At 39.7% G+C, this 27,919-nt stretch overlaps 1 protein-coding gene across 1 annotated transcript in view; it reads left to right on the top strand.

Moving 5' to 3' along the window:
• COL4A6 (collagen type IV alpha 6 chain) overlaps positions 1 to 27,919 on the top strand; it is a 139,743-nt gene that overhangs the window by 24,765 nt on the left and 87,059 nt on the right. Inside the window, exon 3 of the mRNA XM_056359746.1 lies at positions 26,675 to 26,758. Within this exon, the coding sequence (XP_056215721.1) occupies positions 26,675 to 26,758 (84 nt within the window). The remainder of the gene's footprint in view (positions 1 to 26,674; positions 26,759 to 27,919) is intronic.

Here is a 27,919-nt window from a genome sequence, read left to right as displayed (position 1 = left end):
GAACCTCTCCTGATTGCTGTGACTTTTCAGAGGTCATGGGTCCATTTGACAGGTCCAAGAACTTGTGCTTGTCCAGTTTGTTTAAATGTTCCCAGCAAGGATAAGTCTGAACAGACTGCCACCAGTATCTAAAAGATACTGGATCAGCAAACAGGTTAAGATTCAGTAAGGGGCTAAAATGTTGGCTTTGCAAATGTGGTTGCGAAATGAATGAACATTGCTATTGTAATTTAGTTTGTGAAAGGACCTGATGTGACCTTTAAAACATCTGCTTATAAAGAAAGGGTGTTAGGCAGGACTATAGGCCAGAGCACTTTGTTCTTAAAATGACATTTTTGGAACTTTCATTACAAGGACTGTCTGTTCCTTGCTTTGAGAGAGGCCTCCTCTACAAAACTGTACTGACACGTTAAATTCCTCTCCCATGCTGCTGCTTCTCTGGGCTGCTGTACTCCTGCCATGTGCTTGGTCAGAGGGATTATTTGCTTATAGATTTGACAATAACAGGAAAGCTATTCAAATGGTAAAAGTTTACTAGTGCTGTACAAAAGTGTTTAGTCTTGGCTTAACTTCCAACAGCTGAGGCAAGGAAGTTTATCAATCTCAGTGTAATTATTTACTGTCTCATGATGATGAATTTGATGATATAGTAGCTAATACATTGCTGGGAAAAATGCTCTTCCACCATATGTAATCTTTATATTAAAATTCTGTGTAGGAAAGAACAGCATAAGCCGTCTAGTGGTTCCAGTCAGGAACAGCATTGGTAGTTCCTCCACACCACAGTTCAGTCTTGTGAAACCACTGGATTGGAGTACATACACACAGTGACTGCTGCCCTGCGTAACATGTCATTGAGCCCTTGCCAGCATGCCGCAGGGTTAGCACAGCAACTCTTTCCTTGGCATGTTTGTCCAGTCGTCTTTTGTGTCAGCTTCACCCGCTGCTCCCTTCTTTACATAGCTTTTGGTATGGATTGAAATGAAATGTAAAATCTTTCATGGCATGGGAAGAAAGTGACCCTGAATATGGTTAAAAATACCTGATCTTGAGAGCTGAATAGCTGTGGACTTTTCCATTGCTTAGGCAGGAGATGACTGGGAGGAAATCCCAAATGCCAGGAAGCAGCAGTGTAACAAGTGTAAGAGATGGAAAATTATTTTTGTTTTGTGATCACTAATCACAAGGAGCTGAGTAAAGAAACTTCTTCTTTCCTATAATGGAGTATGTTTGCAGAGGTCTAGCATTAAGATCCATAGGTCCTCTTTTAATAGGTCTAGCATTTAAGATCCATAGTCCTTACCTGCTGGTAAACATGAAGATACCCACAAAAAGACATTTAAATATTGTTCATGGCCATTCCCTATACATAGCTTTAAAATGTGGGCTGTATGGAAATTCTTTTAATAGTTTTATATATAATATTTGTATGTGTGTATATATATATTTGTATACATATAAAAACACAATTTCTGGTGCATGCAAAAGGTGCTTTGTCTAAATATCAACATAGGATTGGGCACAAAGTACAAAATACTCCCCCAAGACACAGCCTATACTCAGTCACCAAATAAAATGGCATTTGGACTTGCCTGAGAAGGACATTTTGATAACAAGCTCAATCTTGCCTCTGTTGGAGTCAGCTAGAAGTTTCCATTGACTTCACTGAATGCAGGATTCACAAGTACTTGCAAATCTTTAGTGAGGTCAGATTCTTTGCCCCTCATGCCAGTGCACCCAGCAAAGAAAAAGACTAATCCTGCAAAGAGCTGAGCCCATCAAAGTGAGGGAACTAAATACAATTGAATACTTAAATTCAAACCTTGTATCCCATCTTCTATGAAGTGCAGTCCTATATTGCATTTAATCCGCTCTAAGGGTGGGCTACCCAGTCCTGATTATGGTTTCCTGCCTCCCTGGTGTTGGATCAATTGATTACAGGGTGAAGTTGGATCAGTTTATTGTTTTGACAGAAAACTAGTCCCTGCTGATCATCTGACCTGCTGTTACCAGCAGACTCACATGATTGCTAGCTCTGAAGAGGTGGGAATGGGGAGTGACAAAAGAGGGAGAGAGGAATCTATGTGAGTGGAAATGAGACTTGGGGCAGCAGCCTGCAGTCCTGTGGGGTTAATGTGAAACTAAGGATAATTGTGTGAGTAAAAGTTACCAAATCAAACCCTCGGTCTGGCCTGTTCAGGTACCAAAAACTTACTCAGATTTTTATTGACTGAGCAGAGTGAAGGGACCAAGTCTGCTGGAATTGTGGCAGTGAAGATACTCTTAATGTTATTGCAGCAGACATGTTTTGTCCCTTATGTTTAAGGGCTAACACAGGACCAGTTTCTAGTTGCGTCAGGCTGAGACAAGCCTAAGCATGTGTTTCCTTCTTCAAGGAAGGTGTCATAGCTGTTTAAACACTGCTCTAAATTATCTACTAAAAAACATTCCACCCTTTCAGAATCTTTTCATTGACCTCATTGCTTAAATTTCAGATAGAGAAAAGAAGAATTATAGCAATACATATTGATGTAGTTTGGGTGGGAAAGATGGAAAGAATAGTTCAAGGTACATTCTATTTTCTTTTTTTTTTTTTTTTTCTTTTTTTTTTGAATGATACTGATTTTCCAGTCCCTTCATGTCAGGACAAATACATGATGATTTCAATGGAGGCTATATTAATCATTTTCCTAAAGCAAGTGAGTAAGATGCAGAAACTTTAACCTCAGAGTACTGTACAAATAAAGTTGTCTCAAACATGCTTTTTCTGTCTAGTGCCACTGAAACTGGATAGTGCTGTGTGTCTTTGTGTCATAGGTGATGCTGCGGCAGAAATACGTGTCGTGGAGATTGCTACTAGCAGGATGCTTTCAGGGACTGAAGAATGTACAGCTCTTTGTCACTGTTACTTGATATGCCACCTCTGGAGCATAATGCAGTGCCTATATTGCATTGTAGATGTTTTCAGACTAGGTCCTGGGGACTCAGGCTGACTGTTGAGATGCAATGTTGGCAAGAAGGTGGAGGAGCACTGGATACCTTAAGAAGCAAGGCTGCTGTGAAGGTTCTTACTCATGTCATTTGTCAATGGTAGTAAAAGACGTGACTGCTCACTGAAGCAAGGATGCTTGATTGTGTATGCTGGAAAAAAACATAGTTTTCTAAGTTATATTTTATTGTATTTAAAATTGTTTCAGATGGAAGTTTTGTTCACTTTTTTTTCTCCATAGTAACTGCTCAAAGAAATTCTTCATAATTATTGTGTTCTGCTCCAGACTTAGGTCTGTTTTATTTCTGGAGGATGCCTCTGAACTTTATAAACTTTTTTTGGATCTTTTAAAAGGGAAAGATCTCTATAGATAGGTGTTGCACTCACAGTCCACTTCTAAGCCGTTGACTCTAGGGAATAACTGGAAGGTTGCTGGCCTAGACAGTTACGCTCGTCTGCCACTGCAGGTGCGTGGTAAGCATGCTGAGAGAGAAATATATTTGTGTGTACAAGTAATTAAGGGCGTGTGATAGTGCATATAATCTGTTATGAAGGGCTTTTTAATTTTTTCTTATATGGGGCTTTTAAAGAAAAAAATTGTGTAGATATATTAGTAATTTTTTATTCAATTAGTTGTTCTGAAATTTTTTCTCAGCTTCATTGTGTTGTAGGTTCTGATGGTCAGTTCTTTCAAAGAAAATTATCTGCTCTTCCTTTTATATATTCCAGTTATTCACTACCATTAACTTGAATAGAGTTGAATATTCTTGATTTTTACCTAGAATTATCCTGTGCATATTTTAATCGGCTGTCCTGCTGAAGTAGTCTGGCTGATGTACTGATCCGTACTCTCGATTTCTGCATGCGTCAATAATGGTACACAAAGTGCAGTTATCATGGCGTGCAGTGTGAGGCATTCTCACTTTTACATACTGACTTTCTCCACTAGAATGCCTTTTATTTGATTTGTTGGTCTGTAATTCTAACGCTGTTTTAATTTTCCTCACTAGATTAAAGCTTTTCAGCTTTTTCTGCTGTTTTTTCTCTATGCAGACAACAATTGTAGTAAGAGTTACAAACAGGGCTTTCAGGACATAGCTTTTTTTCTGAAATTTGATTTGATATGGCTTTGACATCTTCAAGAATCTGAACCAGAATTTGTGACTGGTTTTGGGGATTTTAATTATTACCATTATAGTAGAGAATATTTCCTAGAGCTCTTGTAAGTTTCTTGGACCTTTGTGTACTGCAAGCCCAGGAAGGTGGTGTCTGCCTTGTATGTGTTTACTGTCTCCCTATCCATCCATACCTGAAATAAAGGAGCTAGAGAAGAAAGGAGGCTGGGGAGTTTAACTAAAATGTGTTCGTTGGCGGAACACACCTGGTCTCTTTAAAATGTGGGTGAGGTAGCTGTGGTCTGTAATTATAACCTCCAAGGTAATGGCCAGGTCCTTCTGTGGGTACATGACTGCTGTAAACTTGCAGCACTGGGAGGCACACCTGTTGAGAGCTGATGAGTAAAATCATCTTCTAAAAAGCAAATGTGTTTAACAACTGTGGCAAGAAGAATCATTCTTACTGGACAGTACAAAGTATAAATTCTTTCAACTCCTGCATTTCAGAAGTTCCAGGGAATAAGAAACTTAAATTTCAGTGTATCTCTTGTCCAGATCTGAACTCTCGCAGTGTTGCTCCCTAGTGTAACCCTTCCGAAAGGCTGTGCCATGCTAGTGGGGCAGCCCTTCACCTGGGTGGGGGGAGGAATCTTTACACATGGCCTGGGGGCTCCCAGTGGCTGGTGCTGACAGAACAAGCAAACAAAAGCTATGGTCCTTATCTCTGCTAAGGGCTGTGCGACAAGTAACATTAGCCATCTCTTCCTAACATGGTGCTCTGGCTGTCACCCAGCAGCTCAGCTCCACTGTCACCAGGGTACCTGAGAAACCTAAGAACAACCAGAAAGGAAAGAATTGCTGGAGCAGCCCTATAAGGAGGCAAAACAGGAGGTGAAGGAGCAGTGCTACCACATTGTGGAAGATCTGGCCTCATGGACCTTAGCGCCATGGATGCTTCCTGGGGCCCACAGTCAGTAAACTACTTACATGAGGCTACAGTGGGGACTGGCAAGGTAGTTGTGGGATCTTGCACAAACGTTTATTCTTCTGCCTGTACTAGGTGCCAGTGCCAAGACTTCCCATCCCAAGTGGTGAGACTGAGGTCCCTTCTGCTCAAATTGGCTGAGGGCAGCAGCCCCCTCCACTATGTCTTCCCTGTATAAGCAGGAGAAACAGGAGCTAAAAAGTAACCATGAATGATTCAGTGTGGAGCGCAGTGTTCTACTTATCAGTGATTCTAAACCCGTTATTATGTGACTGTTTTTGAGCTCGTTAAACAGCATGCTGATAGAAATGCTTGGGTTATTCCTAGACTGGATTTCCCAAGAAAAATAAAGATAATACAAAAAATCTCTTTGGAAAAACAGTGATATGAACCTAAAATCAAAATCAAAAGGCAGGCTGCCATGACCAGCCATAGTCTGGAAATATTCTCCTAAATTGCAATGCATGTAAATATTGCTAAGCCTGTTCTGATGGCTAGGGCAGAGATAGCTTTGGGAAATTTCAGCGCAGGGTTCAGATGGGTAGGGTTTCTTCTTTCATGCTAAAATTTCCTGATTTTTCAAAAAAATTCTCCAGATTTTCTTCTTCGGGATGGCTTCCAGGATAATATGCTATCCTTTTTTCTTCACGCTTGTAGGATCAGAATTTTTAAGTGTGTCATGTTACAAATGTGAATTCCTTGAATCCAAGTGTCAGGGCTGCGAGAAGGGTGGCTTTCATTGTGCTGTGTGATGCTGCTTTTTGGGGCAGGGTTGGTGGTGGGGAAGTCAACGGTGTCTTAGTATCTTGGTAATAGGCTCCAAAATCAAATGAACTTGTGCAAGGGAAATTTAGCGTGCCTTTTCTCCTTAAAAAAAAAAAAAAAAAAAAAAAAAGGCTTACTGGCAAGTAATCTGAAAGAACCCAACATCTCAATAAAGCATGGTGCCTCCCCTCCGCTCTGTGTTCTGAAAGGGACCATTGTTTCCAGCTTTCAAGGTGGGCTCATTGACTTACATGTTGCCATGGAACCAGCGTGTTTTCCTTCCTGAGTGATACTTGCTTGTAATCTCAGAAGCTTTTTCAACAAATCAACGCAGGTAATTTGCAAGTGGCCTTGGTTGGACTAAAGGCCGCTGAAGGACCTGTTTGATGAACCAGATGAAGAAATGTAAGGAGTAAAAATAAAGTCCTGGGATAAGCCTTGGTTTAAAGCGGTACAGCAGATAACCAGAAATGCTGTTAACTCCCAGTTTCTATTCTATGTAACACAGAAAGACAGATGTTGGATTTACATGCTGGTAGGCTTAAATACAAGTAAAGCCAGTAAAGCTCTGTTACAACTTAGAATGTAAAATCCACAGCAATACTATGGATTTACCTAGATGAAAAAGGAAGAGGTACTTTTGATAGCAATTAATGGCCCACACATTTAAAAGCAAGATGATGCTAACTTGTTTAATAAAAGCTATGCATGCATCTACATATTTTTGTTAATACATATCAGCATACTGTCTAATACAACTGTGTTAAAAAGTTTAGGTGGAGTAGTTTTTCTGCCAAAAAATGCTTATTCAATGAACTCGAGGAATTTGAGGCAATGGACCAATTTTTGTTGACCTTTTGTACAGGAAATTATAAACATTTCGATAAAATCAAAACACTTTGCAACTAGTCCTGTCACAGAATTTTCATGTTTAGCTATTCAAATGAAGATTGGATGATTTCCTAAAAGATACGTTGTCATTCGACAGGAATTAAATTGGGAGATGCTACAAAATGATTGCAGAAGACCTTCTGATTGTGTAGCACTTGAAAAATGTCTGTCTGACTTTTGAGCTGGGAGGTTCATTCTGGATTGAAGGGGCATGTTGGTCTGGTATGGCCAACTTTGAGCCAGGGCTCAAACGAACTTTGCTTGAGCCCAGACTGGCTCCTGTGATGCTGCTCACGAGTCTTCGTGCCACGTTCCCTGACAGTTCCTAGGAGAGAATTTAGAGATGGGGTGGTGTGATTTGAAGACTGGGTGCCAGCACCACGTCAGTAAACTGTCCTGCTGGGGAAAGACATGTAGCATCACCATGAATGAATCTGCTTAAGTCCAGCAGTGCTGCCCATGTCCAGGGCAGTGCTGGGAATGACAGGCTTGGGCTGTCAGGGTGAGTGATACAGCTGTGTATCAATTTGGTACTTGGTAAAACATGGTGTTTTTTCAACAATATTGTGGTAAACACATTTTCTGTTGCTTCTGAGATAGCCCTTGAATTGCTGAGTGTGCTGTCATCTCATTGAAACTCTGCAGGTTGCTCAGCACTTTGTAGGACTAGTCCCTGGTGGGCCCAGCGTCAATAAGAACAGTTCCTTTCTCTGCCTGGCATTTCTCTGTGAGTGATATCAGTTGGAAATATCTGAGTCTGTTATTTTAAGAATATCTGTTGTTTCATGTCATAAACCATGGCATTTTTCAACGGGAGCCAGTGTAAAAGTTAGAATCCAGTTTACCAATTAAGGAAAAAAATGAAGTAGTCTCTTCCTAAAACAGTACAACTTGAAGTAGTGTGCACATGAAAGTTTGGTCCTTTCATGTCTGTGGTCATGGGGTTTTTTACTCACTTTACAGTTCAAATTCTGTAGTCTATTCCATTTTTATGTCCAAAATTTTCACAGTAATAGAACATGAGACAATGAGGCAGGCTGTACAAAACCACATAGGAGAGATTAGTAACCAATATAGAGAAAAATTGTTTGTTCTTCCATTAGACTTTCTACTTATGTTTATTGTGTTATAATGATGCTTGTAGCCAAAAAAAAATTTAAAAAAATGCTTCTTAAGTTGGCAAAGTCCTTGACAAAAGTTGTTTGGAATAGTGTGGGTGTTAATTTCTCCGGAGACACATCTGTGCTTAGCTAGCATGTTGCACAACTAGGCAGTAAATTTTTTGCTCATAGCACTGATCTTCATCCCCCCTGTGTTTTTTCATGAATTGTCGGGTTTGCTGTTCTGGCCAATAATGTTCAGGTTGGATATTAAATTACCAAGAATATTCTAGCATTGCTTTCTACATTGCATATACAGCACCTCAGTCTCATGGGAGGTGCTGCATGTGTAATGTAAATCATCCATTATCATGTTATGCCTGGCAGCTAAGAACAAGTAAGTGCACTCAAATTAAGAACAGTTCAGGATGTTTTGAAAGCTTTAGGTGAGTTTTTTGGTGATACTGATTCCTTAAGATAGTGCACTATGACAGCGTCTATTCTGAGCATTAACTTATTTTGTGGCAGAACTTACTTTGACCATGGTGGCAACTGCTTCTTAAATGAAAAGCCTTACCCTCACAGTCCTCCATGTCGGAGCAATTCTAACTCTTCACAATAATGCAGTCACTCCTGAGGGACTGCTTGAGAGAAAGGATTTATAAAAGCGGGTCATAAGATGTTGATTTTAGTAAATTTTTGTGATTTTTATCACCACCATGTTGTTTTTCCCTGTTTAGGTGACATCTGTCCATTATTAGCTTTAGTGGGTTTCAGGGAAGGTAATACCTTAAACAGAACGAATGTGTTCTTACAGGATAACTTTGTCATTTTACAAACCAGCTTCTGTAAACATACTTATTTGCTTGAACTTTCAGAATCAAATAATTGTTTAACCTTGTCCATTTCTTTATGTTAATTGGTTGAGACTTCAGTATAGCTGCTTTTACTTCCTGAGCTGCTTTTTGTCACCCACCCATGTGAGAAGTCCAGGCAGTACGCCTTTAGTTAGACAGCACTGTATCCAGTAGGTATATGGGGATTAGAGGGTTAAGCATTTTAACAAGTCACCATTTCAAACAGTTGCTTGCAAGGGCACACACCTATTGATAAGGATCTATGCCTTTGGCAAAAGAAGAGTTCTGGAGATTATATTAAGTAGGCATTTAGATTCTAAATTGCATCAGACTCCACAATCTAATTTTGGTAGATAGTTTTAGTCTTTCTGATGACAGATTTTCCTTTGCATGGTTTAGTAAAGACTGGAAAAAAAATACTTCTTCAAATTTCTTAACGGGTTCTGTGATGAGCTAGACACCTGAAAGTTGCATATGCTTCCTATATCTCTTTTCTTGTCTGTAAGTCAAGATGAAGACAAAACCCCTGTTTTCTATCTGCAACTAATACAGGAATGCATCTATCCAAAATAATACAGGAAACAAAAAATTCTAAACCCCATGTGTTACATATATAGGCAAAAAAAGAAAAAAGATTAATCCTTTACATTGTTTTCAATTTGTGGATTTTTGATAATGATGTATCTAAAGACACATCTTCATGTTTTTCTTAGCTGTTGCTAAAAATAGTTTCCTTTTGTTTCAGTTTTTCCTTCCTTTATCCAGCACTAACTAACCATGACATTTGGTTTGGTCTGCTTAGTAACCTAGATACACGCTAAGAAATAGGATATTTGTAAATAAAATGATACATTTATTCTGTCGTTCTGTTTTGTCCTTTTTTGGTTTCCTTAGTGCCACACGTTGTCTCAGATTTAATCAGTACCTATTCCTCACCAAACATACTCTCATCCTGTCAAAATACTGCGTCAAGCTATACCTCTTCTGATCTGTTTAATCTAGATAAATGTTATAAAGGCATTTTGTCTTTTCCTGTTCCAAACAGGTAAGATTATCCGTAACGGAGATTGTACATTTTGTCTTGGCAGAAGTTTGCAACATCCACAGTTGATGAACAGACATCCACTCTGCTTAGAAGTGTTACTTGTAATTAAGTAGGCCAAACAGTAAATTAAATATTATAGGTACATAATGGAACTACTTAAATTTCCTTTCACATTTTATAGTTCTTTACCTCCGTTTATATTTTTCTTCCTTTCTCACTTTTATCAGTGTCACTAGGAAGAGGAAGTTAGCATGATAGCCATGGTGTCTTCTCTAACATGGGGACAGACACATCCTTTTTTGGTTTCTCAGGTTGCTGTCTAATTTACATCTGGCTTAATCGTGTAGTAATGTACTTGCTGGGCAGACAGGAGAGAAGTCCTAAAGCAAATCACTTCTGCCCTGCAGGAAAGGGCTTGACTGGCTGAATTACCCTGAAGGGTTGTTTTCCCTTGAAAGGACAGTTTGCTTGCCTTCTCTTGCAAAGACAAAGCCTCAGAGAAATGAGAAGGGCAGCCCAGAAAAGCAGTCTGAACTAACAGCTGTAATGCTGAACTCAACATCCTGTTGTGCACATTACATGCTATATGTAAGTATGGTGAAAATTGAGTTATTCTGTAGTAATAAAATTGCTGGTTGCTTTAATTGCTGGTCTGGGTTTCATTAGATACATCACAGTCCTCAAAGTTTTAAGTGATCATCTTAAATTGTGGATTGTGGTGCTATGTTCATTTTGCACATGCATCCAATCAGGCTGAATGACAGGGTCCCGGAACCTTTTCCAGGGGCAGAGCAGAAAAGTGCAGAAAAATACACTTTCATTTACAAGTTCCTCTGCCAGTGTGGCTCGCCCACTTCTATGAATTTCTGCGGCCCAGGATCAGGTCCTCACAGGGCTGTTGGGTGAAAACAAAGCAAGAATAGGGTAACTGAGAAGAAGGCAGGCTCTGACTGTCTCAAAGCAACCCAGAAGTACTCGACTGTGGGACAGGGAGGAAGTAAACTTGGCCGTAGCTCTGTTTCTATGGGGTGGGTAGGATTTGTAAAGGGTTTTGTTTCTGTTATTTAATATCTTGAATTCCCAGCCATGTGTCCTCCAACCCCTTGTTATTCTTCACTGCCTGTTCTGGAGCTGTTCTGTCTTTCTCGCACCCTTTCAGCCTTGCCGTTTGTATCTGCATTTTGGGATGTTACTTGCTTTTGCTTGCTTCCAAGTGATGGACAGTTGTTTTATTTGCCCCCATGAGTTAGAAAAAGCTCCTTTTCACTGGGAATGCTGCTTAGGTAAAACTTAAAAGACCACAAGGAATCTGTTGATGTAGATGGATGCCGGGAAGAAAGTTTTCTCTATAGAAAACCTGTTTGGTCTCTGTCTGCCCAGCAGCCTAGGCTTCCCGGCTTTTAGTTTCACATGCATCTGCAACCCAAGCTTCTGAGGCTTGCTACAGAGTATGAAAAGTGTGCCCAGAATTAATTATCCAATGTTACAAACACCCATTTTATTTTATCCTGAAAATACTATTTCTTCAGGATTTTTTTCCTCTAACCTTTCTTCCATATGGAATGAAAAAAATGTCTGAAATGTAGTATTTCCAGTACATAGGATTTTTGCCCACCCTGTCTCCTCCCAGAGATGGCTTGTTTGAAAAATGCTTTGCAGGACCACACTGTGTTTGTAGAGGACTTTTGAGATAAATGTGCTTATAGATAAGCTGTGTTTAGAAACATATGATTATTATCATCAGTATGATAGAAGGACTCATCAAAGTCACCTTGTCTACAGGTGTGGCTAGAAAAGGGGATTCCTTTAATAAATCCATGTTTAGTTATGTAAGCTTGCTTGCACGGTAGTATAATACCTCAAATGCATACTGTTTATTTTTTTAACATAATTTACTTTTCTTTATTTTCTGCCTTTGCGTACTCTTTGTAATTCTGATATTTTATAGTATTGGAGAATTTTTAATTGTCAACTGATATATCCCCTGTTAGGGGCTAAATGGGAAGTCTTTGGATTTCAAAGGCGTTTAGACTGCATTTGCTGGTTGGGTGGGTCTCTTAGGAAATTTTTCTTTTGCAGAGTTGTAGGGCTACAGAAGAACAACATGTCTGATTTTACTCTTATTAATTTGTTTGCTCAGTTTAAGGTGCGCGCCGAAGTATATACAATTTTAAGGGTGTACTACATACATCATTCATTATTTTTCATTTTAACATAAAGGGACTGATTTTTCCTGAAGTTTACACTTGTGCAATACATTTTGTAGATGGTACAGCTGACATTTCTGATAAAGGGTGAATCACTAATCAATATTACAAAGTAGTTACCAGCCAAGAGTCAACAGTTGTACATTCCTGGGAGAAAAACATGTTCTGACTTGGTAAGTCCACTCCCTGAAAATTGAAATAGTATACTAGAGATAGCATAGAGGTTAGAGGAACAGCTCTACGTTGAAATAGTATACTAGAAATAGCATAGAGGTTAGAGGAACAGCTCCAAAGAAGTTTGAAAAAACACATTTTTCTTAATTAATACTATGATGCCCAAATGTTGGTTAACGAGAAGGACCCATTGTACAGTGTCCAAAACAAACATAAGAGTAGCAGACATCTTCCCCCCACCCCCTACCCCAAGGAAAGCAGTTTCTTAATGAATCTACTCTTTGAAGTATTTTGTGGGTGGAATGCAGAGTGTTCTTTTTTTTTTTTTTGCGTTTTTTGTCATCCAGAATACACAGTGTGCTTGATACTTTCCAGACTTGATGTAGAAGATTTGATGAACACGACAGAGTGGGATGCCTCACTGTGCTGCTTGCAATGGGTTCAGTCTGTTCTTGCTTCAGTCAATGACAAAACCAGGGATATTAGTGATGAGTTATCCAGGTACAAGCTAGCTCATACTTGCAAGATCACGGATTACAAGGTGAATAGAGATTAAATGACTAAATGGGGAAAGAAAGCAAACCAGTGAAGCTATAGAGATAGAAGTTAAAGAGTTAATCATGCTGGTACTATAACAGGTAGTCCTGACAGTACCAGGAGATGGCTGCATATGTTTTTATTTAGATAAACTATAATTATATAGACTTTCAGCTGTTAGGGCATTTTGATGCTTTTGTAACTTGTGATGTAGATCTTTTTAAAAAATAGGATGAAAGGTTAAGTGAGAGAAAATGATTTGGCCATGTTGTTTCTGTGTCCCATCCCAAAAAGGAGTGACCTTGGTTTAGGTAATTGTAGGTAAACTGAAAATGCTGGGTAAACTTTATGCCTGTGGGCCATAATACTTCGCTAAAGTAAACCATTTCTGCGCATGGGAGTGGTTCTTAGTTGGTTCCACCCTGTCTGCAGCTGACGTTTGCCATCCTATTTTAGAAATTTAATCTGGGGTGGGTACATTAGTAACCTGAACAGACTAATGCCACAGCTGTAACCATTAATCTCGGACACAGGCAGAGCTAATTGTTTATGTGAAAAATGGAAATGCCCAACCCATCTGTGTATAATTTCCATTATTTATGACAGACTCCCAGCAGCCATGATTTCTTGCTACAGGAACATCTTTTTAAAGTAAACCCAGTTCTTAATCACTCACTCTAGTTTTCAAAACTGTAGTCCCCTGGTAATTAAGGGTGGGACATCAGAGTTTATTAATCAGTGTCTACTGATAATGTGACAAGGAATTTGAGTGCAAGGCATTGTGTGAGGCTATTTAGTGCAAATTCAGAATCCCTACTGCAGTTATTAACAGAACTGCTTGCATTCCCTCCACAAGATACGGATTTTTGTATAAGAATTATTTGTCAAAATCATGTGGTTGTCGAAGTAGTCCTAGGCATTTTTGTCATGTACCATCTCATGGGGAGGGATAGAAGAGGCAAACAGGGAAGGCAGGCAATTGTACTGCTTTGGTCAGAGGGCAGCCTTTGTGGAAACCGAGGCAAATCAAGGAGGCTCTCAACATTTGTGTAAGAAGAGGGGTAATGTGTACTCATATTTTTTTGCAGGATTGCTCTACGGTCAGGTAGATATCCTGAGGGCTGTTTCTGAGACCTTCATTGACCAAAGGCAGCATGTACCTAACTTAATTTCTGTTCAGCAAGATGTTCAGCTGTGCTCTTTGGTCTCACTGAAGTCATCAGAAGTAAGCATGGATCTATATGCATTGTGGAATTGAGTCTTTCAATGTCTTTTCACTAAATATATGTTTAACGGTGTGTAGCAATGTGGAGCCTTGCTGTTGGAAAGGTCATGTTTTTGTTAGGGAAATAAAATAATAGTTAATAAAGAGATTCAGAATACTGGTGATACATGTACTGTATGTGCACATAATTGAGACAAACCAGAACTAGGGGAATTTTGGCTACTTTTGCCACTAGTTGATTTACTTTGTTCAAGGGAGGATTTAATGGAATAACTGGCATGGAAATAATTGAAACCAACAGTTATCTTTTGCACAGGGTTGGTGAAGTCTTCAGGAAGGGATGGTTACACAAGTTTTACTTCTTTGACAGTACCTTGAAGGTTGCAAACAGAATAGCAAAGGAAAAGGAACCTGACTAGAATGAGTGCAAGTGTTGTTTATTCAAGTTCAACCATGGTTAACTGGCTGTAGCTCCTAGTTTACAACTTCCAGCTCAGTTTCAGACAGTGTTTGGTGCTGGCTGAGTCAGCTGAGCCTGCAGACCAAATTGTCTGAGTACAAAAATGGCTCAAAAGCGACTTCTGTTAAGAGGCTCTGCTGATGTTCATAGCTATGCATTTCCTTGTGCGCTTCCTGCTCTTCACTGTCTCCCCAGAAGACAGATGGAGCATCCCTGCACCAGCTGTCTCCCACACGTAAGGCTATGTTGACCCCTAGTGTAACTCCATTAGAGTAAGCAGTTACATCAGATTTTTTCCCCCTCCCCGACTCAAATCCAAAAGATGCAGAGAGCGAGATTAGTAGTTAGCTTTGGAGTGGAAGGTCAGATGCAGCTCTTTCCCTCACTACTTAGTCCGTCAGCATTTTGCCAAGGGAATCACTAAAAGCACAGCTGATTTCTACCAATGTTTACCTTGGATTTTACCATTTGATTGTCAGCTCTGGAACTTTCATTTCAAAAAATGTTTTTTAACAGATGGCTTTAGAGAATGATGCATTTGAAAGTAAGATGCAAATAAATTGCTGCCCTATTTTCAAAGTTGGTGGTCTGTGTTGTCTATGAAATTGGGGGATGAATCACTGTGGACGCATTCCAGTTTACCTTCTGGGACATGTGTTGCTGATAAGTACTATGAGCATTCCCTTGACTTTTGGTGAAGATTTTCCTTCTCTAGTATTTTTAATTGTTAGAACTGTTTACAAGATGAAAGGGCTGAATCACATTCAGGGCCGATGCTTGCCCACTGGCCCAGTTGTATCTGGAATGGATGCAAAACTGTAGATAAAATTATATATAAAGGAGCTGTGGGATTCACCTCAGTTATATAAGCCTCTGGACAAACATTTTAGTTGAAATGGATGAAGTTACTCAAGTTAACTATTTTTTTGATTTCTGTTGCAGTTGAATGAAAAGCTTATGTATTTGAAATCAAAACCTTACTTTATACCATTTAGAATAAATGTCTTCTAATGAGTGACTGCTCACGCAACAGAACTCTATAGATGTTAAGTATAGAAAAGCAGGCTTGAAAATCTCAGTTGTAGTTGGAAAGCAATGCCCTTATAAAAAATGCTGAATGCAAGAGCTTTCCCCCTTATATGAAAATCTCTGGATTATGTTTGACAGGGAAATGGTTACTTTCATAGTGAATTTGCAAAAGAGCCTTCTACAGGACTCCATTTGTCTGGGGTTTCTTTTTGAAAGTGAAACATCATATTGCTTGCAAATGCTTTACGGTTCTTTACGTTTGTGCTCCCATTTTGGCAACCAGTTAGAAAAAAATGAGGTGGTTTTAAAGACGGCTCTAAAAGATCCATGCTAATATGAGAGGGTAATATGTATAATTGGACTTGAAAGTTGCCTACTGCAGTACTGCAGATTTCAGCTGTTTGGAGAAGAAAACCTAATGAGACATTTTGGGGAAAAAAACCCTAAGTCATGGTTCATCTGTTACACAGCTTTTTGTAAGGTACTGTCAGAAGAAGGGTAGCTGGAATCGTGTTGTTCTTTCAGTCAGTGAATGATTGGAGCTGTTCATGAAAATTTGTTTCCAAGCTATGTAGTACCTTTATGGTTGTGTGAAATCTTATATATATCACAGGGACATTCAAGAACAAAGTGAGAAGCTGTCTAAAAGCATGTTGTTTGATGAAAAGAGTGCATGTCATCTGTTCTGAGTTATTTTAGTTTTTTAAGACTGACTTTTAGCTTATTTATTTGTGGTGTTTATAAAGGCTTGGGTTGGTTCATGGTATTTATATATCATAGACATGCACTGCTCCATGTGTATTGATCGTAAGGCCTGCCTCCTACAACTACATCATTGATACTTTTTATCATATCTAACTACCTGGTAGCATAGGTTTTGATATCCTAAATATTAATCTGTTCAGCAACTTTGGTACAGTAAATATCTGCACTAGTTGGCAATGCGTGTTGGATTTAGCCAAAGGGTTGAGGTAGAGAGTTGTGTGAGGCTTGTAAAGCTGTTGGGCAGGTACAAACTTGGTAAATAGTTGTGCTTAGTGGTATAAATAACATAGTTATCTCTGATTTTGGAATCACTACTTTAGGTTCTGTAGCTTATAGCTCCGTGTGGCTGCAGAACTAGGATGATGGTTTTTGTTCTTCCTTTGGCATATACCCAGCTGTGATAAAATAATGTAAAGAAAGAAGATTCTTTGTCAGTATCCTTAGTGTTTCTCAGTGTTGTGTGCTGCAACAATATGTGAATGTGGTCTTAAAATTCACTTTTATGTTTGTTCCATGTTGTTGCTTTCCATACAAATTGACCTATTTGGGGATGAATAAATGCCACCAATGGCAGTTTCTTCTTAAATTTAAACAAACTGACCGTGCATTTCTTATTCCCTGAGATGACGCTGTGTTCTCTGCAAGTATTTTTCCCTACAAATGTGTGCAGCAATTCTGCTGTTCCCTGTTGTTAGCGTTGCCATATTTGCATGATAATGGATCTCATGGCTATCTCTCTGCTGCCTATGCACTGGCATACTGTGAAGTTGATGTAGAGAACTTCCTCCCACTCGACTGGGGTGCAGGGAATGAAAACCTCATTCCCAGGGCACTTCAGCACTCCCATCCAGAGTACCGTCTCTAACAGAGGAGCTCACACCTACCAAGAGCTCAGTTTCATGGCTGCATTTGGGTAGTGCCTACAGCCATGTACACCTACTTCACGCCTGGCTAAATTTAATCTGTTAAGAAATACCTTGTGAATTTCGACAAGCAGAAGGAACAAAAATAACAAAAGCTCTTACACAAATTGATATTGTTATGTATTAAAGGTTATAAATGCTCTAATAGGATCTGGCTATGGAGTTGCTACTTTAGAAGAACAGGGATCTCTGACAGGATCATAAAGATCAGGAATCTTTCTCGGAGTAGATAAAGTCCTTAAATTAAGGTAGTGTAGTGTTTTATAATTCTTGTCGTAATACTGGGTATTTTAAAATTGATTGCTTATTACTCAAATATAAAATGGCTGGTGCAGTGCACTGGCCACTCAGGTGGTTGCTGGAGACCAGTTTGAAGCATAGGTGAGGCTGATGCTGATGACTTTCCAGCTACTAGTGATAGACACTGGCAGACATGGCGAAAGGAGCGTTCCTTCTGTGAGGCTGCAGGCTGCAAAGATACAGCTTTTGATTTTCTAAACAATGAGGAGCTATTTGGAGTTTGATTGCTCATGTTTTTAGACCAGGTAATCAAACGTTCTCTGCTCACGAATTTTTAAACCTACTAACATGTGTAATGAGGTCTGTAGCCATTTCTGTGCTCCAAATATAATAATAGATGGTTTACTTGGTAGCTGTTACAGGCAAATTTGTACTCTGGAAGTCCTTGACTGGGAGCGTGTTTCTCTTCACAGAAATTGATGATGTTATTAGTATGAGTGAAAAATACTTCAGTGAAAAAAACATCTGCAAGCTTTATCTCCAGATTCCACCCAATGCAGAAGAAATGCATGTTTCTTCAAAAAAGATAAGTCAGATAATCCTTCCATAGTTTGAAAGACATCAGTTCATTTTTGCTGTGTGTATTAAGTGGAAGAATTGACCTTTAACATTTATTTTGTTTTGTTTAAAATCTATTTTTCAAAGCAACAGCGTTTCTGTCTCACTAGCAAGAATGCAACCAAGGAGTGGGTATGGGATGGAATCTGCTTCAGTTGGAATTTGCCACTAGTTTCTCTAGGCCAGGATTTCCTTCAAGTTTTGTAACCTCATGTGTCATTTGAATTCGAGGAGAGTTGGTTTCTGTTAGTAACTATCATTCAGTCTCAGCTGCCAGTTAAGATGTTTGCCAGTTCCATGAAATGAATGAAAATATTTGAGGACACTGGTTAACCGAAGAAGTCGGTGAACCCTAAAATGAATTAGTATCTTAGCTACAAATTCACATTTAATAGCTCCATTTGAAAGACCTTTTGTGTAGTAGAAGATAAGCTTGTGGTTTTGTGTTGTGTGCTTGCTCATGTAAGCTGTAACTAAACTGTCTGGTTTTAACTACATGTTCATTGACTGATAGGCTATTCAGAAAAAATTATCTACGAGTTTGTGTAATCCTATCAACAAAACTCAAAAATATCAGAAGACAGAGCTGTTCAGAGCCAGGTTCAAATCTCTTAACATCGAATAACCAGTATGTGGCCTTCCTACTGCTGTAGTATTTGGACGCCAGTCATTTCCGTGTGACTGTAAGAAGAATAAGGTGGTACTTGGGACAAGAGCAGGACCTAAAGTCTGGCTTTACATGTGGTTTATGAGTTAGTATTGAAACTCTCCAGATTCTTACTTTCGAATGTGTGTTTTTTACACTCTAATCCTACTAGAGTCAATGAAAAATGCTTTTCCAGGCTTGTCACAATTGTACAGTGGATTTCAATGTAGCAAATCACAGGAGAAATTTGTAGGTGTAGAAAGTGGAGACCTTAAGGACAGTTTTCAGCAATTTTTATGTCCTGAGGTCAGTTATTATTTTTTTTTCCCCAGTGCTTTGCCTTCTACCCAATTTTGGTGCTAATGGCTGGAACTGGACTGGATGGGAAGGTGATACTTCAGCACGAAATGCTCCAGCAACAAAGGAAAAGTGGCAGTCACGAGTCCCGTCTCATACTGTGCCTGGCCACTGTGTCATATCAATCTCCATTGAAAGGGATTACCAGTTCATCAAAATTAAGTCTCTTGCCTTTATAACTTGGGAGGATGTTGCCATCTGCTTAAAACCATAATTTCTCCTGCATATATTTATGGAAGCGTATACATGCTTGCTCTTGTGCAGCATTGTCCTTTCCTCTAAATAGTTAGTGTGAGACAACCCAGTGTTCTATCCCTGATGGTCACCCATAGCGCTGGTTTATATACTCTTAACACAAAGAGATCTTCCTGTTGATGTACTTTCTCAGTTACTGACAGAGGTGTAAAATGCTCCTAATCAGCAGACTGGTATATAGAACGTTGCTTAAATAAAGTTTGTTCACTTCTCTGGTATTTACCTTTCTGATGAATGTATAGATGGCCATTGTATCACCTCCAAGTCTTCATTTTACTGGTCCAAATAAATCATGCTCTGTAGCAGGAAGGCTTTTAAAATGCACATTTATAACCAGAGGGATTTTCAAGCTCTGTGCCTCTGCAGAGTTCATCTTTCTTGAAAGTGACAAAAACTGTGCACTGTATTCCAGCTAAAATTCTACTCATGCTTGTATGTCATTAATATCTCTGTAGTAACTTTTTCTCTTGAATTGATGTACAGCTATGAGGTAGTATGATGTCATGGCCTGAAAAATATAAGTTTCTGGGACGTAATAGGGGAGGCAGTTTGCTCAGAGGCTTGTATCATCTTTCTGTTCGGTAGTTACTTGGGACTTTATTTTCATCTGCTGGTTCCCATTGATTACCCACCCCCCAGTTGATAAAAAAAGATTCCTATTGTTAATTTCTAGACTTGCCTCAGCTCTTAATACTGTTAAAAAACCCTCAGCAGACAGCGTAAGTCAAGGTTTGGGGAACTTCACTCAGAAAAAAGTTGGGGCACTTGATATTCTTCATGGGAAAAATGTGTATTTTAATTTTATCTGATGTTTGGCTGACATTAATTTTATTCTCACCTGTTCAATATTTCACTGTCAAACAAATCCCAGCAACTGTTTTCATACAGTCTAACTGGCAAGACTGTCAGTTTATTTCTGCTCTGTGACACCTCGTGTTAGGAAGAATTACTGAATCCATTTGCTGTATCATGTTATGCTATCTTTGATGGGTCACACTGCTATTTCTGAGTGCAGAGATTGCTGTGGTTGCGGGTTTATGATTTTTTTTTCAAGGATTTTTAGCCTTGAGGAAGTTCTTTCATGTCAGTAAGGCAACTACATATTAACACATGCATAGCAAAGTAGAATCTGCTGTTTTCAGAGGGAGGAGTTGAACATGTGCATAAGTGTTTTCAGAATTGGGCTCTAAATTTCTGTAATACAGCAACTAAGAGAATAATAGACAAAGGAAATATTACAATGAATTTAATTACTAAAAGCCATGAAGGCTAAAAAGAGTACAGTTAACACAGCAGCATTATGTAGCTCATGAAGTAAACAGAGATATTATGTTTCACTAGTTTTTTCACTGTGAAATTTTACAAGGGTGTCTGAATGTCTGGTACTGTAAATATAATTTCCTTATTAGTCATCAGCAGATAGTAGGATCCTGAACTGTTTGAAAGGTGTTTATTTGAAGACTCCAGAAGTTTTCATTACGCTCCATTTCCAGCTTTTGATTATGAAGTTTCTTGCTAGGATTTTGCTCTGGACTGGAGCAGTCCTTAACTGGAGTTGGGAAGTTACTAGAAATAAGTCTTAGGGGAAAAATTTTCATCCCTGCCATATCTCTTTATGCAAGTCTGAAAACCTTCTGCTTTCTGTTTTGTCATCTTCAACCTTTTTTTTTTTTTTTTCCCCAATCATATTTTTTCCTCTTTTATCATGGGCATGCTCTTTTTTCAGTGTACTTTTGCATCCTCCAATTTTGCATGCTGGCATTTCTTAGAATCTATAATTTTCTAACAGTTTCCGATTTATTTTCCCACTGCTGCCACTTCTACTTTAACTTGCTCATGTTAAAGGTGATGGTTTTAACCTCTCAGCTGTCCTTTCACAAAATGTGCCCTCATCTCATTCCTCTGCTGCCTGTGGGTTCAGACTTCTAGCTGACTGAAATCATTGTCTTCAGCCAATAGATTTCAAGTCTTCTGCAGTTGATCCTTTGATACAGAATTAAGATGCAGAATTTTTGGTGCAGAGTTAAGTCCCAGTTCATGCATTTGAGCTGTGCCTCCTGGAAATCTCCCACTGAAGTCCTGTGCTGGTTTACTCCTGTCTGTGCTGCAGGTACCATTTTCTGTGGATTTGCAGGCAAGGCCTTTAAGATCATTTGCAGCTATCCTGTGGTCTTGTGTGTTGCTCTAGAGAAGCTGGAATGAACGTGTCTGGGACACCTCTTACGGCATCACAGCTGTTAGGTTTCTTTACTGTCTTTGGCTCCACTCCAGAACAAGCTGATGTCAGTGGAAAGATTTGAATGACACTCCATCTGTATGAATCAACTGTGTATAAATGCTTGATGGAGGTGCACCAGAAGCAGGAGAAGAAACTCATTCTTGCACTGACTCTTGTTTTTGAATGTCTTTTTAAAATAGTTTCTTGCTCAAATCAATACTTCTTCAATAAAATGGATTTTCCTACATTGAAATACTAGTGATTCTTATGTAAGCCCAAAATAACTCAATTAAAATCAGTATGTATGTTACTCGGTTTATTTTACAGGTATTTAAAGCTCAGAGAATGTATTTTTTTAACACTGCTGCTCTTTTATGTTTGTTTTCTGTTTTGAAAACCTTGGTCTGTTTCTAGCCAATGAAATTAAAACAGCTTAATTCATTTCAGTTATAATGGTGGCTTACCGCTATAACTAGTACCCTTATTTCTTTAATTCCTTTTGTTTCTGAGGAGCCATATTCATTGATCTGAAATATATATCAGAGCAGTTGAAAAAATCTCTTCCCTGAATACATTGAACGGCCCATGTTTACCCGTTCAATTACCATCTATAAATGTTCGAATGACCTATGCATGCATTCATTTGAATGGAAAAATGTATTAAACCTTTTCAGAAGAGAAAATGGTGGCCTAGTATCTTATATGCAGCCTTTAGATTTGTATTCATAAATATTATTCACATGGCTGTTTGCTATTTAAGTAGCTTTGGGAGTGTCTGATGTCAGCTACTTCCCCTAAATAAAATGCTTAGGACATGTAACACCTGATTTGAGCCAACTGGCTTTGGTTTGCTTCCCTTCCAAACACTCTCATTCACAAGTGAGCAAAATGACTCCTCGTGCTGTGAAAAGGGATGTAGAAATACATTGCGAATGCAATTTTACACAAAATAGGGACATATTTTCAGTGTTTTGTAAACCTCAGTGAGAGTTTCATCCAGCTCCCAATATATTCAGTGGAAAGATTTCTTTTGACTTCAGTGGGATTTTGACTAGAACCATATTGGCAAACAACAGCACTGTGGGGGAGCAGCACTAGCGGTGGGGATGGAAAGAATCACTTCATTTTGCCCAGTCCTCTGCCACTGGGAAGGACCTGATTACCACCAGAGATGGGGGATTTCTGATGAGGTGCGCCTCAGTGCTGTGAGACAGCAACTGTTGCAAGGCAGTGACCTTAGAGGAATCCAGACCTGTGATGAAACACAGTTTTGTTACCAGTACTCACTCTTAGGAGGCAACTGGAACTGGCAGAACGGTAGGACCCAAAGGCTCATGCAAACGACTGTTGTAACAAAGTATAATCTGGGGGAAAAATTTATTGAAAGTTGAAATCTTTGAAGAATTTAAGGTTGAATAAATGTCTGGGAAAGGCATGGTGTCATTCCCTGGAGGCATAAAGCTATCTGCTGAGAATGTAAATGTAAGCTTAATTGTCAGAAATAGAGGTATATGTTGGCCAGAAATGAATCCAGATTTATGCTGCAAAATATGCATGTAATCATGGCAAAAGGTGTCTTGGTGCACTTCACATGTAATTTCTTTGAACCAGATCCTAAAGTCTTAATAATACTTATGGCCAGAAATGACCTCTCAGCAGTGTGTTTGTTAAGATGGGACCAGTTTTTATGTGCTGAGCCCTTGCCAACTTAGAATTGCTAGCCCTTGTTCTTGTGGGGGACTTCAACCTACCGGGTGTCTACTGGAAATATAATGCAGCGGAGAGAAAACAGTCTAGGAGGTTCCTGGATTGTGTGGAAGAGACCTTCCTTGACACAGCTGGAGCCAACCAGGGGAGATGGACTGCTGGACCTGCTATTTACAAACAGGGAAGGAGTGGTGGGTGATGATGTGGTTGGAGGATGACTTGGGCATAGCGATCATGAGATGTTGGAGTTCTTGATTTTTGGAAAAGTAAGGAGTGGGGTCAGCAGAACCGCTGCCTTGGACTTCCAGAGGTCTGACTTTGGCCTGTTTAAGAGCTTAGTTGACAGAGTCCCTTGGGAGATAGTTCTGAAAGGCCAAGGGCTCCAGGAAGGCTGGACATTCCTCAAGAAGGTGGTCTTAATGGCACAGGAGTGGGCTGTCCCCATGTGCTAAAAGATGAACTGGCAGGAGAGAAGACTAGCCTGGCTGAACAGAGAGCTTTGGCGGGAGTTCAGGAAAAAAAGGAGAGTTTGCCACCTTTGGAAGAAGGGGCAGGCAGCTCTGGAGGGTTATAAGGATGTCACAAGGTTATGCTGGGTGAAGATCAGAGAGGCAAAAGCCCAGCTAGAACTTGGGCTAGCCACTGCCGTGAACGATAACAAAAAATGTTTTTACAAATAAACCAGAAACAAAAGGAGGACAGAGGATGATCTGCATCCTCATTTGATGCGGCAGGGAACATTGCCACAAAGGATGAGGAAAAGGCTGAGGTGCTTAATGCTTTCTTTGCCTCAGCCTTCTATAGCCAGACCAGCTTCTCTCTGGGTACTCAGCCCCTGAGCTGGAAGCCAGGGACGAGGAGGAGCAGAATGAAGTCCCCACAGTCCAGGAGGAAATGGTCAGTTACCTGCTGCTCCACTTAGACATGCACAAGTCTATGAGGCCAGATGGGATCCACCCAAGGGTACTGAGGGAGCTGGCGGAGGAGCTCACCAAGCTGCTCTCCATCATTTGCCAACATCCCTGGCTAACTGGTGAGGTCCCAACAGACTGGAGGTTAGCCAGTGTGATGCCTGTCTACAAGAAGTGCAGAAAGGAGGATCCGGGGACTCCAGGCCTGTCAGCCTGACTTCAGCCCCTGGGGGGGCTGGCTGGGCCGGCTGGGCAGGAGCCAGCCCTGTGCCCAGGTGGCCACGGGGGCCAGCAGCAGCCTGGCTGGTGTCAGGAACAGTGTGGCCAGCAGGGCCAGGGCGGTGCCCGTCCCCCTGTGCTGGGCACTGGTGCGGCCGCCCCTCGAGCGCTGGGGGCAGGTTTGGGCCCCTTGCTATAACAGGGGTGTGGAGGTGCTGGAGCCTGTCCGGAGATGGGCAGCGGAGCTGGGGAAGGGTCTAGAGAGCAAGTCCCGTGAGGATCAGCTGAGGGAACTGGGGTTGTTTAGTCAGGAGAAGAGGAGGCTTAGGGGGACCTTATTGCAGGTGGGGTTGGTCTCTTCTCCCAGATAACGAGCAAGAGGACCAGAGGAAACAGCCTCAAGTTATGTCAGGGGAGGTTTAGATTAGATGTTAGGAAAAATGTCTTCACTGAAAGGGTGGTCAAGTATTGGAACAGGCTGCCCAGGGAGGTGGTGGAATCACCATCCGTGGAAGTGTTCAGAAGACCCGTAGATGTGGTGCTTAGGGATGTGGTTTAGTAGTGGCCTTGGCAGTGCTGGGTTAATGGTTGGACTTGATCTCAAAGGTCTTTTCCAAACTAAATGATTCTATGATTGCAGACTCAAGTTTGTGCTGATCATTCCTGTTCTGAGCAGATAGTTTGGAGATACTCTTACAGTCTATTATATAACCTCTAGATACTGTTTTTCTGCTCATCTTTGGGGTTTTGGAGGTTTTGTGTTTTTTTGGGGTTTTTTTTGGTTTTACCTTCACTGCATTAAGCTTCCTTTTATTTCCTGCTGCCAAGAGTCAGCATTGCTTACATTGTGTTTCCTGTTACGATGCCTCTCTTGCAATGTATTGTGCTTTCTCTGTTCTGCTCAAGTATTGTGTTAGGTCCTACCTTAGGATGTTAATCAGTAGTCCAAAAGCCCCATATTTAATGGGATCTCATCTGAACAAAACTGTCAAAAACTCTGCAAAAATAGTTTTGGTTTGTTTTTTTTTAAATATGTGATGCCTCTTAGAATTGCTTGAAGTTTTTTATGACTATTTTGCTGCAAGAGATAATGCTCCCTTCAGGCTAGGGAAGTATGGGAGGCTGGATTTAAGGTTTTTTGTTAGTATCTGTTCATTTGATGCTGCCTTAAAACCAGAGGTGTTTAATTTTGCAAAATTGTGTGAATATCAGTGTGTATAGAGGGGTTGTGATTTATCTTTAGCAGAAAACTTACCAAGTGATGTCAAAGTAGTTACTTTCTTTGAGAAAGCTGATGTGAAGAAGTTCAAAAGTACATGAGAAACTTGCATGAATCGCCTTTCATTTTTCACGTTCCTTGCTGACAGATGTCAGGAAATTTTAAAGGCTTTAAAAATATTTTCTGTGAATGCTTTTACTAAGGAAATGTTCAGTGCTAGTCTGAACTTGTTTCAGCACTTAGTTTGGTCATCTTGATACGGAGACCTTAAATGTTTATTCCTTTCATAGTTCTAAAACATAAGGACTGTACCTGAGCACACTTGACTGTGAAAATTTCCTTAGAGAGGGGTGTTCTTAATCGGTGGCTAAGTGTGCTAAATTGAATGGTGAAGTTTCTTAACTTTTTTCTATGACTGTTACGCTGTTGTCAGTAGTGTTGCAGGCTTTTGGCAGTCGAGTATTTCAAGCCTGTTGAGCATGGGAGGGAGTGGGTCAAACTCTGAACTAAACTCATGTAATTGACTTGCACGTACTGTCACAATCTGTATTAGCTGGGAAATCAGTTCCTCATATAGGGACTTCAGATTTACATAAATATTGTAATTATCCTTGAAATAACTAATGGTAGTGCAGCAAATTCAGAATATGTATTTTCAGATTAATTCCAAATCCATGGTGGTTTCCTACTGCCTTCCTTATATATCTATTCTTAGTTAAAAATACCACCTTCTTTTATCCAAGAGTTTCTCTGTTCTTGTGGCTCAGGGGGTGCAGCTACTTGGTCTTAGAAATGTGCAAGGATCACGAAGTTAAATTTCTCTTGGTAGTTCTCATTGGTGTAGAGATATTTGGGTATGCAGGATGGCTGAGGCACAAGTTGTAATTATTGATTGTGATCCTAGTCCAATAGTATACTGAGCATCTCAAAACATCGGCTAGTTTTGTGGGGTTTCGTAGCTCTAGAAAGCACTCTTCACCTTGCAGAATAGCACCAACTGTACTCAAAGGATCTCTAAGCCAACTTTTCCTGTCTGTTTGGTGATTCTGAAGATGACCCGATTGTGGAGAAATTAAAATGTAACTATATTTTGTGACTTATTTCCCAGCAAACTCAGATGACAAATGCATTTTAGTTAAGCGTTTTAATTGAAGAAGTTCTTCAGCCGACAAATAGTTACAAAATTAAATTTTCTACTTTCTTTTTTTTCTTAATAGGGTGGAAAGAAGTCTTACAGTGGGCCATGTGGAGGTCGTGATTGCACCGCTGGATGCAAATGTTTTCCAGAGAAGGGTGCGCGGGTAAGTTTGTTTTCACTAAGACATCTTGTCCTTGTATCTCTTATCAGTCTTTTAATAAATAAATAAATAAACAAACCCCAGGTTAACATGTGTATTTCTCAATCTAATGACTTCATGAAACAAGAGAAATAATGAAGACCAGCTGCATTTCAAATGTCCATGGCCAAGATTTCAAAAGCTGTTCTAAAGGTTTACAAATTGCTAGCTTTGCAATGAGTCTTGAATGGAATCTCATTTCTTTATGTGATCTAAGCCTTAGTTTAAAAAGTCAGATGTTTTTTAAGTAGATTAGAACAGTTACAAAGGAAAATCAAAGTACTGTGGGCTTCCAGTACAGATTTTGCCCAGTCCTTACTGTAATAGCTTCTGTTTGTTTGTGGCAATGGTTTTGACTTGGTGTTTGCTTATGAAGGAACAATAACTCTGAATGAATTTATGCATTTCCCTTGGAGAAAGTCTTCTGTTTAACTGAAGCCTCTCTCTTGGAAGTCTGCATCTGAAGCAACCAAACATTTAAGCAGGTTTTCTGTAAAAAAAATTTAATTTGTTTTTATTGTATGAAAAGGTTATAACTCTTACCTTAAGACAGGAAACAACCAGCTGCATCAAGATAATGCAGAGCTATCGACTTCACTGTGCTTTCAATCATAATGTTAATTTTTGTCCAGGCACAATCTACTTAATATTTTCTCTTAAGGTCTCTGAGGTATTTTAGCATATATCAAAACGAATCTTACAGATTTTGCTTACAGAGATGAAAGGAGGAAAGAGCTGCATTGTAGGTGCTTGAATTAACTTGGAAGGGCTTAAGGAGAATGGAGATAATACGAGTTTTCTTGTTTAATAAAGCAGTTATTCTTGCTGCAATCATATTGAAAAGTCATTCTCTAAGGCAAAACAAAAGAAATTAAGTTATATTTAAACACTGGCAATCCTAATTTTTTCCCCTGTGTGTTTCAGTGACACAGTATGGGTAAATTCAAGGCATCACTTTCTAGGACTGAACTTAGGAAAATGTTGCTATTTAGAAATCAGTGTCAGCATGGGCTTAAATGTTTCCCTAATTGCAGACAGACTTGAGCATGAATTCTTAATTGATAACTGATGATATGTTTGCTCTGAAAGTACAAAACTTCTTTCAAGTCATCGTGTGGCAGAGTG

Source organism: Falco biarmicus, chromosome 14 (genome assembly GCF_023638135.1).
Source record: "Falco biarmicus isolate bFalBia1 chromosome 14, bFalBia1.pri, whole genome shotgun sequence".
Classification (NCBI taxonomy): domain Eukaryota; kingdom Metazoa; phylum Chordata; class Aves; order Falconiformes; family Falconidae; genus Falco; species Falco biarmicus.
Note: the sequence above shows the minus strand (reverse complement) of the source record. Positions and strands in the feature narration are given on the sequence as shown.